The sequence below is a fragment of the Buteo buteo genome, chromosome 8 (assembly GCF_964188355.1).
Source record: "Buteo buteo chromosome 8, bButBut1.hap1.1, whole genome shotgun sequence".
NCBI lineage: Eukaryota > Metazoa > Chordata > Aves > Accipitriformes > Accipitridae > Buteo > Buteo buteo.
The window spans coordinates 31,866,332-31,878,677 of NC_134178.1; the positions used below are offsets into that span (position 1 = coordinate 31,866,332).

The 12,346-nt window shown below is 37.7% G+C and overlaps 1 protein-coding gene across 6 annotated transcripts in view; it reads left to right on the forward strand.

The window, feature by feature from the left end:
* Nucleotides 1-12,346, forward strand: part of POU2F1 (POU class 2 homeobox 1) — a 120,993-nt gene that overhangs the window by 63,935 nt on the left and 44,712 nt on the right. For all 6 annotated transcript variants that reach the window (XR_012651319.1, XM_075034035.1, XM_075034037.1 and 3 more), the window contains exons 2-3: nt 2,275-2,340; nt 9,429-9,529. Coding sequence is in view for 5 of the 6 variants with exons in the window: in XM_075034035.1 (XP_074890136.1) it covers nt 2,275-2,340; nt 9,429-9,529 (167 nt within the window). In the remaining variant the exon portion in view is untranslated. The remainder of the gene's footprint in view (nt 1-2,274; nt 2,341-9,428; nt 9,530-12,346) is intronic.

Genomic DNA, 12,346 nt, shown 5'->3' on the forward strand with positions numbered 1-12,346 from the left:
AGCCCTCTTTGCTTGTTTTCCTGTTGGATGAGGGCTCTTTGTGTTTGTGTCCAAAGCGAAGTCTCCCATTCAGTGGTCTCTGAACCTAAACTAATTTTAGTAGCCAGCTGTGTGTCAACGAACGAACTAATGCTATTTATCAAATGAATGTTGCCTATAATCACTTTAAATAAATGTGCTGTTGCCACAACAATAAACTCAATTTAAGGTACATGCAACTTCTAGACAGAAACATACTTTGTATTTGTTTTACACACAGATCTATAAGCAGGGAGAGTCACATCAACAACAAACATTTTTGTGCAGTCAGTGGAACCCCATGTTCTGTTTCTAGAGTGCGGATCATACTATCCAAATGTGGAAAATGACAAAGTAAGGAGCCAGGAAGCAATAGGTTCTGTATCTGCAACCTTAGCAGAGCTCTGTCTTTCAAGGCTATGAACTCATAGGTTGAATCTGCTAAGCAGAGGTTGTGAAAAATGGGGCAGAACTTGCAGCCTTCTGCTGAAGCGTGGGCCAACAGCGCTCAGCTGGAAAGTTTCTCCTCATTCACTCCCTCTTACAAAAAGCAGTTTAACACATCTGCCTTTAAACTAAGAGTAACATTGATAGTTCATATCTCTTTTACTTATGAACTCTTCGAGTTCATATCTCAAGTGTGGCTGACACTTGAAAGATACAAGCATAGGCATAGGAACTTTCTGAGAAGAGTTGAGGCTCTGGAGAGGTTGAGTTAACTTGTCGGGGAAAGATTCCTTTTTGTTACAGTCCTCTGGGTTTTCTAGGCCCTACTGGGTTCAGCTGCAGCAATTGTTTACATGGAAAATTACATTTGTTTTAAAAATACTGACACATCTTAAATTGTGTTTCCTAACTGCTTATTGGAGTTTTTCCAAGGTTGACGTCTCTTATCTTTTCTCTCACACATGCTGCATTTCTGACTAGTTCCCTCCTTTTCCCACACCGCACTCCCAGCCAGGCTTCGTCGTGACTCCTGTTTTCACTCTTGCCCTGCCCACGTGTGCTTCATTCCTCCTGGCATTTGCTTGTGTTCCTCTGCTGCTGCTGCCCCTGGTTCTGACAGCCTGAGGGTGGCACTGGTCTCTCTGGGCAGCAGCAGGTGATAGTACATGGCAATAGTCCAGCTTCTCATTTCCAGCTCTCATAGACTGCCAAGCAGTGAAGTGTCTGGGCATTCTTGGAAATGTCTGGGGGAAAGATGTAGCGGCTCATGCTGTTACTGTATTCTTCTTCAGGTGGTTGATATTTTGGAAATCACTGCTTTGATGAAAGTATGTGATAGAGGTAACCTTTTAAGCACTTAGCAAGAGAATATCCTGGAGTGAAGGGTTTATTTTGAGCTCGTTGAACTTGCATTTAACTGGTTATAGGAATGGAAGAACGCGCTTAAGGATTTGCTTACGCTTCATTTTATGAACTGGTCTGTCTTGAGATTCTTTTTGTCATTTTGGTTTGTGATAATGTTGCATGCTGGGGTCGGTAGCAAGGAATGAGGAGGTAATAAGCTGGAGAGCTGATGCTGTACACAGAACATCTGTATAGATTCCTATATAAGGAAACTATATTCTCGGTCTGCCATCTGGAGAGGCCCTCTGCTTTGCACTATATTCAGCTGACAAGCTTTGAAACCAAGAGCAGACTTTTCAGTAGATTCATCCAGAGGAAGAAGGAAGAGGAATTATTTTATATTTGTATGGTTTTGCATGAATATATAGGAAATATAAAATTACTTAATCTCAGTGGCATTCCTGTAAAATAAAAATGCAGTATTAGAAAAATGGCATCTATTTAATTATAATGACTGAATTTCCTTTCTCGGGGGGGGGGACGGGACGGGGACGACACGACACACCAACACAACAATAATATAGGCCATGGTGGTCAGACTTAATGTTTTTGAACCTTGATGTAGTCATTGTCGCCCCCCCCCCCCCTTTTTTTTTCTTCTATGACTTTGATTGTACTGAAAATTAAGCTTCTACCTATCTTTGCCTTCCAGCATGCTGTCTTTATTCCCTTAACACCATGTTTTCATGTATGGGAATAATGACATACAAAATTTTGAAACAATGTTTATCTGGAAGATTCAGTATTGTGTTCTGCTTCTGATCATTCTTTTTGTGTTATAATCTGAATTAGGGTAAAGTACATATCAAATTCCTGATGTTCTGTACTTCCCTTAGACAAGAAGGTATGAATAGATTTGGGGTTTTTTTGCTGTATTACTTTATCTTTATTTCTGTTTTAATGCAGACTCAAGAATGAACAATCCGTCAGAAACCAGTAAACCATCAATGGAAAGTGGGGATGGGAACACAGGTAAGAAATGATTAATTGGTGCACAGATACTTTTTGGTGGAATTAAATGGATATTAAAAGAAAATTTCTTTACCCGTTTACAGGAATTAAAAAACCAAAACAATACACACCCACACCCACCCTGTTTTTAGAGACTTGGGAATACTTTTGTCTTGTCATTAACTCTGCTGTATGCAGGGCATTATTCACACCTACTGTATCAGAGGACTACCCACACTTAGTGTATAAGATTCCCTTTCTGTCTTCCTGTATCTGTAATGTTTCTGGTATTACAGAAGGTCTGGTAGCACTAGCTCTCCGTAAGTAGTCTTATTTTTTCCTGGCAGAACATACCTTCAGCACCTCTAACTTCATAATTTATTTTTGGGTTGAAATTTTCCCTGGCAGATGTAGGCCACTGGCTGATCTTGTTTCCATTTTAGATTTCATTCAAGCTCTCACAACAGTTCACAAGAACAAGGCAAAGGGAGAAAGCATCATTTCTCAACATTAAAAAAAAAGAAAAAAAGCCGGCTTTTCTGTAATTTCTTCATGTGTTAGAACAGAACTTTTAAATTTGGCTGGGGAAGAATAGCCTTTGTGTCAGGGCCAGTGTGCCTTTTGGTGCATCCTTAAGATGTGGCCAGGTTCTAAGCCTTTGAAGAAGCTTGTTAAGACACTACAACTCAATCATGCTATCTCATGCTTTAATTCCTTTGCGGAGGTAATTTAATGTTCATTTTAAAAGCAAGAGAAATGACAGGTCTGGATGGAAAGTAAATAGTTTAACCTAACTCAGAATCTCCTCTGACTCAGAATAGCATTTGGGAAGAGAAAATTTTAATGAGAAGGAATTTGTTCTTGTTGCTTTGAGAGAAGTCTAGGTACCTTGTAGGAGGAAAATTATTTTTTCTCCTCTTGGTTCAATAAGAGTTTTATTTTAAACTCTGGAATTATGATGAAATTAACAATTTATTTCATTTTATGCTGCTGTCCCCTTATTCTTTGTGCAAGGCTTTAATACAGCTAACAGTGACTGAATGTTCCCGATACTGATCCGAGAGGCTGGATGTTTTCTGCTAATGCATGGGGTCAGTCAGAAGGAATTCTGCTTGCTTATTAATGTGTGTTTTGTCACTGCCATCTCAGTTTTTATAATTGCCATTGTATTTGTATATAGGAGAGGTATCAATTCTTTTTATGTACAAAAATGATTTAGTATGTATTTAATACTCATTTAGGATGATACAAAACATTATTTATTTCAAAAATATATGGGCTGTAAATATTTCATAATCATAAACAGCATCAAGAGAACAATGGTTTTAAATATCCCTATAGAATCCTTGTAGCTGGAGGGTGTGTGTAAACTTCTGAGAAAATTCAGACATCCTGCTCTGTATGACCACAGTTCCCTGCATTTGCTTTCCCCGAAGAGTGCATTCCCAATGCGCTTCTGTAAGTGCAGCTTTAACTAGTAGTTTCACCTAAACTGAGCTGTTAAAGAGGAGGACTTGGTTTGTTCAAAGGTAGTCCATTATCACGTACGTATTGCATGTCCTTCAGCAGAACCCTGGCTCTGCTCCCCTAGGCAAATACCTCATCAGTGTGAAGGTGGTGGTCACGGTATAAAGAAATTCATGGATTATAAAGCTGCATGTAGGTGCTTTCATTACAAAAGGGGATACAGCATCTGTATTTTTTTATACTCTAATACTAAGGTTAGTTATTACAAAAGTTTGACTCTTACTGGTGTTTGGACCTTTTGCAAACATTGCTTCTGTAATTTAAATGTTCCTAATCATTCCTTTCAGTTTTGTTTCCTGACTTTTTAAGCAATGCAAACTAAAATAATCTAGAATTTTTGAGGACCCTTTGTTCTGCAGTCATTGTTTTGTTTTTAAATATAGTGCTCATAAACCACTGGAGGTAGTGATTAATAAGTTTATGACGTTCTTTGGGGGCTCAAGCATCAGTTGCATTAGTTGACTGGCAGATGTTAAGCCCTGAAATGAATACTCATGGAATGTAATTTTAGGCTTCTGATCAGGGTACTTAGATTATGGTTCTGAGCTCTGTGCATACTTAGTGAAAAGAAGTCAGCTTTCAGCTTGGATGCTAAGGAACTGGAAGTGCCATTGGGGAGCATAGGCTCTGAAGCAAAATGCATGAAGATGACTTTTATAAACACTCAGAGTTCTTATTTTTGTAACTTTCTGTAAATGTCTATTTTCCAGTAACATTTGTAAATCACTTGAGTCTGCTGTGTAAACACTACTAGTCTATCTTTTGAACCTCAGTGGATGTTTGTTTGGGTCATTCCTGTTTTAAACTGTAGTAAGCTGATGCAACTTGAAAATTTTAAAAGAAATTACTGTAGGGCATGGAATTTACATTTGGCAGAGCTAGTGTTCTCAGCAAAAGAAATACTGTTGCCACTGGTGAAGATGGCTTAACATCAGTAGTTCTCTGAGCTAACAGCTAAGTTTCATGGAAGTTGACACATTAGGATTTTGTATTTCTAACTGACTATATTTAGGGAACATAGTAATACATTGGTCACAGTAAAATGCCTGAAACAGATTTTTACTTTAAAATTTTTGTGCTAACTGGACTTCCTTTTAAGCATCTGAAAAAGCAACCCATATTTCAGATAAATTAAAAACAACAACAAAAAAAGTCTTTATGAGTACAAAAGTGGTTGGATGGTTATTTTCACAAGAACATTAATTGATCAACTGGTGGTCAATATTGCAGAATTACACAAATCTTTTCCAGCCTTCAGTTGTGTGTAGACAATCTACTTAGTATCTACTGGAGAAAACAGAGAGAAGAAAGAAGAGTGTCTTACAGTAAACAGCCCTTTTCGTTTCCTTTTTATAGGTTGCAGCATAAAATTTTCCAAAACAACTCAACCTATTTTGTTTGTTTGTTTAATGCATGTTCTTTTTTAAAAGCTGTGTGAATGCGGTACTATGAAAGTCAAGGTTATAATGTCTATGGAAACTGTAGTATTATGACATACATTGACATAGCAGCAAGATAATTTTTGTTAAGTGTAGCATTTGGAAGGGTTCTAAGGATTCCTGTTTGCATTGCTTCATTTCCAGAGACTGATTTTCCCGTTTCCGTAAGAAGAAAGTCTATAGGAAAGTGGGAGAGGGGCCATGAAATGTTCTTTAACTGCTAAAATTCTGGGCAAATATCAATGCTAAACTTCTTATTAGTAATGTGGACAAGGCATCAACAATTTCTGAGTATTGGGGATATCTCTCTCTCTCTGAAAGCACATGGAGAGAGATATGGAGAAATGTACCGCTGGTGCTGGAAGATCCCGGAGCACAGTGCAGATACCCACTGAAGTTAGTTTTGAAATCTTCCTTCTCTTTGTTTGTCTTCCCTTCCTGAGTCATTTCTTGCACCTTACTTCACATCTCCCCAGACCTGTAGTTCCTCACTCCTCTTCCTTCCTTATGCAGTTTGTAAACTGGTACTAAAGTCTGATGATTGTGATCTTGATTTTGAGAGTATGTTCTTCTCCAGACTACAGGTGCAATGTTATCTTGCGTGCTCCATTTTGTCATGCCTTTACCCTCTTCAGGTACAATTCCAAGGCAGCATAAACTAATCCATGTTCAGGGTGTCCTGGTACTTAGTGTTCTGTTCCTTTCCCTGGAGTGGCACTGAGTGAGATGGTTCAAAGATTTGATTTGGCTGAAAATTAATTGTATTTAATATTAGTCTTCATCCAAATCAACTCCATGAAGTAGCTAACTACATGGCTGAATTTATGCCAGAATTTAAACGTGCTTAAGTTGTATTGGACTTGGGCTGTAAGGGTGAAATTTCATCCTACTGCTTGGTGGGAGTAGGGGAGGCTCATTTCCCTACTACCATGTCTCTGACCTCCCTTGCTTTGCATTATCTGCTGTTTGCAGGACCCTGAGGTAAGTTAATTCATCTCACATAAATGGCAGAAAACTAACTTGGCCAAAAGAAAAAGGGAACAGTTTACATGAATAGTTTTCTACTCATTTAGAAAGGTGAATTGGCTTACTGCTGTGTCTGTGAACTATCAGAAGGGGCAGGACAGGGACAATGTAGTTGGAACCAAGAAGGAAGAGGAGATGGGAGATGGAGAGTTTCCACTTCTGTTTTTTTGGTGTTGGTGAGCTGTTAGATCAGCTCTAGCAGTTATGGGAGCTGGGATGGAGATGGAAAAGACATAATTACTTGGGAATGTTAAAATCACAATACTTGTGATTGCATCTGTCATGTCTATTAATCACTGTGGGTTTTTGCATTTAACTGATCTTGAGCAGAAGTGGCATACTGGTCCTTTTATGTCCTTACAACGTGCTGACCTTCTCCTTCTGACAGCTCCATTTTCCAGTCTCCTTATCAGATTTCTTGAATTCCACAGGAGTGGTGTCATGTCCTTATGAGCACCTTGAGTGCAAGGCCTCTCATATGCTGGACTCAAAAGTTCATTTTCCCTGCTGTTCTTCAAAAGATGTAGGCATTCTGTAATAAATGCAAGCAACCTGGGTAGCATTCCTTCCAAAACTAAGGCTGCATCCAAAGGGGAAGGGACACTGTCCTTCCAAATACCAAAGGAAGCTTAAGATGCAAGTAGAACAGAGAGTGAACACGTATGGTTTGGGGTTTTTTTGCTCTGAGTTTGATTTTGGGAGGCATGGGGAGAAGGAATTGGAGTCCTTCAAGGTTGAATTTAAGGAAAATGTTGTTTTCTCTCAGTATCTGTCTAAACTGTTTTTTGGGACCCATGGAGATTTTAAGCTCAGTCTTGGAACTTGCCTTATTCAAAACTATTAACCCGAGGAGGCTTATTTCAGATTTCCGTATTAAGAGTCAGCAGAAGTGCTAACTGGAGCATTTCTTCTGCACACATGCACAGCAGTGCTCTTTTAATATGGTATTATGATTTGAGGCTTTTTTTGGAAAACAGTTCTCTAGAACAGCTTCACCTATTTATTTAAGGTGAGGCTTCCAATTAGTCCTCTCAGAAATGGATAAATTTTTTGACCCCTGCAAGTGTTCAACTGGAATGAAGTATATCTGCCTTACAGTAGGTTTTCTTATCTGTATTTTTTTTTCATACTTGGGGGTCCCTGACCACAGGTTGAAAACTGAGTCGAAGCATCTCCTTAAATGAGGAGGTGGTAGATTGTTTCTTTAGAATTACAGTAGCAGTTTGTCAGGAATTATTTTTATATATTTATACAATCATTTTCCCACTCCCTTTGGCCTTCTGCGTTGAGAGAATTCTGCAGTTTACTGGAAAGAATGAAAATAGATGAGTTTCTTCTAGCCCTTTCTGGCAGGCCTTATCATCTACCTTTCTTTGGAGAAATGCAACCAAGTTGCATTCATTCAAGATCAATTCAGACCAGTAATAGTCCTTCCATTCACTTTGGATTGGAATTATAGACTCATTAAGCAAAATAATTTCACGTAGTTTAAAATTTGAATTTTTTTAACATGTCTGTGGATCTTTGGCTGCATATATGTCTATTAAGTCTGTAAACTCTGGGCCAAAGCATAGAATTAAAAACTTGTGGGGGAAGAGTTGGTCTACTCTCAGCACCTCCACTAAAGATGCATCAAAGGGCCACCTTAGCTATACCTTACATGGGTGCTAGAAAGCTTGACTATGTACATTGTATCTGTATTTAATTAAACAGTGACTCCATCTTTGAAAATTTTATCTGTGTAAGCTGTTTGTAGGTCAAAATAGCAGTGTAAAATATTGGATAGTGTATTTTACTAGTCAAATTTTACACCTGCTTGTTTTTGCAGATGTTTCTAAGGAATAGCAAACCCCTGTTGTTGTTTAACAACTGTGACTCTCTTTTGCTTAGTAGATAACCTAGATTTTTATGGTGAAAAATGTAGATGATGGAAGGAATTTTGAAGTAGGAGTTAGTTGAACACCTGTCCATAGGCACTGAACAAAATCTGATTGTCATGAAGAGTAAACATGCAAGTCTAAAGCTGGTTTTATTTCATTTCAGTCATGCAATTTTAAAGATTGCATCATCTGTTCTAGAAATTCCACGCAGCCTGATACACTCAGAGAGTCTCCCTTCTTGTTATTAACCACTGTAGGTAGTAATACCCAACATACAAAACCAGTTGTTGATAATCCCTAATGTTGATTTTATCATCTCCACACAGAATGATTCTTAAAAGTTTGTAGTTATAGTTTCTCTTGGCAGAAGAGAATTCTGTGGTAGTTTCTTGTGGAAAAAATGTTGTGGTTTTTTTGTTGTTTTTTTTTTTTTTTTTTTTTTTTTTTGGTTTTTTTGGGTTTTTTTTTGTTTTTGTTTTTTTTTTTTTTGTTTGTTTTTGTTTTTTGTTTTTTTTGTTTTTCTCTCAACCAGATTATTTTGGGATAGTTTGGGGGTTTTCATGTCTTCCAAGATGTTTAGGAAGAAGGAAAAAAAGAAGTAGGAAGTAGGAAAATAATAATTTTTTAGTTATATGAAATTGGGTGAGAGCAAAAGGAAGCCCAGGCAGTTATCTTATGTAATGAGAGCTCTGCACAAATATTCATGGAAATGTGGAGGTATCTTTTATCAAAAGAGTAAAACTGTGGCCCATAACTGCTATATATATACACAGTGTTTCTGTTTTCATCAAGTATTATTTTACCTGTCTTTAATGAAAGGCGACTTTATATGAACCTTGTTCTTGGACTTTCTGAACTTGAAGATAGTCTTCAGCTGCTGGATAGAGAGTACATGGAGAATGGAAACACAGTTTAACCATAGCAGCATGCACCCATTTGGTTCTCAAACCATGGTAGAGAATAATGGGATAATAGTGTACATAGAGTAGGTAAGATGATAGAAGCTAAAGAAAATATGATGTTGATTTTGTTCAGCTGACAAATGCTGTATTACCAAAGTCTGGAAGTGACACTGCTTCCCCACACCCCCTTTCAGTAAAAAACTTCAATTCTTGTTACTCTCAGAGTATTTTTCTGCTACATAGTATTGAGAGAATAATAGGAGACTTAGCAATATTAATTCTTATTCCATTTCATAAAAGTAGTAACTAATAGTTCTTAATATCTCTTTCTCCAGGCACGCAAACAAATGGCCTGGACTTTCAAAAGCAGCCGGTGCCTGTCGGAGGAGCAATCTCTACAGCCCAGGCCCAGGCCTTCCTTGGGCACCTTCATCAGGTAAGAGAAGACCCATTTTAAAGGAGGGGAGACTCAGGCAGGTACGAATGCAACTGCTCTTGTATGTTCTATGTTTTCTCTTTCTGTAAATGATGGGTAGTCCTGTAAAGGAGCATATGGGTAGACAACATGCTTAAACAGCTTGGATGGTAAAAAGTTCTTATTGTGGCACTCAGTTCATTGCATTAGGCTGCAGAATACAGCAAGATAGGGTGAGACCTGTTTTGGGGAACTAGAAAGGCCCTTTTGGGGGACTTCAGAATGCCTAAAGCTTTTTTGGTTTTGGTTTTTTGTTTGTTTGTGTTTGGGGTTTGGGTTGTTGGGTTTTTTTAACCTTAATGGAGATACCACATTGAAAGGCAAGGTAAAACTGAATCTTTTTGGTAAAGGATTGTATTGGCCCAGCAGCTGCCAAGGTTCTGAAACTGTTGCTACCTAGTTAAGAAACCAGAAGTGGTGTTAAATGGTAGTCAGCACTATGCTTCAATCTTTCAAGCTCTTACACATTAACTAGAAATATAAAGTGATTGTACTTACTAAGCATATATGGTTTATGAGTGTTTTAAATTTTTTTTTTAAAGTTGTTTCAAGGACCTGTTTGTCAGATGATATTCAGGCTTCTACTACTATCCCTCTGTTCTGCTGCAGCTGTGTTTAGGGAATCAAAGCTGAACTTCACATGTAGGCTGAAGCAAAATGGGGCATTCCTAGGTGAAGAGAAGTGAAAAGGACATTTTTTTGTAGTTTTTTATGTGTTCACACTTGATGTATGAAAACAAATGTCCTAATTTCTTTCCCTTCCTCAGTACCAAGTTTAAACTTTAAAATACTGTACCTAATTGGCTGACCTTGAATGTTTGAGGTCTGAGGTTGCACAGTTATTGTGGTATAATTGACATACTGAAGCTTTTATGCCCTCTTTTAAGAGCTCTGAACTGCCATTTTATTGTATGGAACATTCCACACATCTTGCCACATAATTACAATTTTCCGAGTAGATTGGGTTATATGGGACCTAGGGAGTGCCTGTGTTTGAATTTGCTGAACCAATAGGCTGTTGTATGCTGCCTTTATGTGGAGAGAAGCTGACTAGTTTTCATGGGTTGTCAGTATGTGTTTAACACGGAGACAGATACAGCTGTTCTGAAGAATTTTGTGTGTTTGTTTTAGTCTTCGTTTTGTTATATAGATTGACCCAGGACAGTAATTGTATTTAGCACAGTGCTTTATCTTGCTTTGGAAATGTATTTATTTAAACAGTTGTCAGGATCTTTATAACTTCATATTTGATAAAGTGTGATTCATTTCTTGAAACTCTAGTTCAAAAGGAAAATCTCAGCTATTCTTTTATGCACCTGCAGGTGTGTGGGTATCTATTGTCAAACTATCCTCTTGTAGTGTGGCTGTTAGTGGGGTGTTTTTCAGCCTTAACACACAGTGCTTTCCTCCAGACTAATACAAAATATTAGGTTGTAGGCAACATTCAGGAACAGTTTAATTTCTAATTAGAAAATGTTTGTGGTGGAAGAAAATGTGGTGGAAAGGGTGTTCAAATTGTATTCAAAGAGATTTTCAGGAATATGCTGGCTGTACCTGAGTGATATACATTATAGTCTTTTATGTGTTGTTATTATTGTTGTTGTTGTTATTAAATTTTTAAAGTATTATTACTGAGTATATTTTTTGGCTGGCAGGCTATTATTGTTTAGATTATTCTCTGCTGTTAATTCATGTTAAAAGCTCAGATTACATCAACTGTGTCAAACTATATTTTGCTTGTGATGAGGAGAGGCTTTTCTGGGAGTGTTTGCTTAGATGTAGAACATACTTAGTAAGTCTAGTACCTTCATCTAGAGCAGTAGGAAATATTTCCGAGTTGACTCTTAAGGGTTGCCTGTTCAAATATTCAGTTATAAATTTCATGTACCGCAATTAAGATTAAAACTCTCCTTCCTGTGCTTGCAGATATGCGGACTCTCTTTTGTGATGTATATTATGTGGGAACATCTTTTTACAGAGGCAAGAGTGCTACATTTTGTTTTGCTTTATTGTATCCTTATGTGTTGCCTGGTTTTCAAATGAGCAGTGGTTTTCAAACATGGCCGGCGATGAAATTCACTACAGGCTGTAACTCTGACCTTTCAAAGTGTTAGTAATTAATTATATAGCATTCCTTCTTTATAGTAGGAGTGGTGGTAGAAACAAGGTGAGACTGATTGAAACGATTATCAGTAAATGAAAATTTAACATGTGTTGTACAGAGAAAATCCTTATTAGAGATAAAATGACACTTTAAAAATCTCACTTTCTGAAGCATCAATTTTTCTTCACTCCTAACGCACAACAACTTCTTTGGATCTGTTAATCGCAAACACTGAATTCAAGTTTTGAGTATACCTGAATCAATACAGCCTTTGTAAAGTGTCTTCAGTCCTCTGTATTGAGATCTTCTTTTCAGTGGCTGAGGACTACAAATACTTGAATGGGTTGACTTGAGGAAGAGTGTTTATGCTGTGGGTTTTGTGCTATGCAGGTGATTGCTCCTCTGTTGTATAAGGAAGCAGGTGAATGCAGTGTACATATTTGGGGTAAGACCCATTCTGAAATATTAGAAGGATGATCATGAGTAGACCTTAATGCCCTCCCTTGAAGCCTGGATTTTTTTTTAACAGGAATAGGAATAGTTAGTCTGTCCACCCCAAAATGCTCTGTTTCAACTCAATTTCATGATAATTTCTAGATCCCTAGGCAGGAATGCGTTCAGCAAGAGGTAGACAAATAACACTGTGGAAGGATCTTACAGATTTTTTTTCAGCC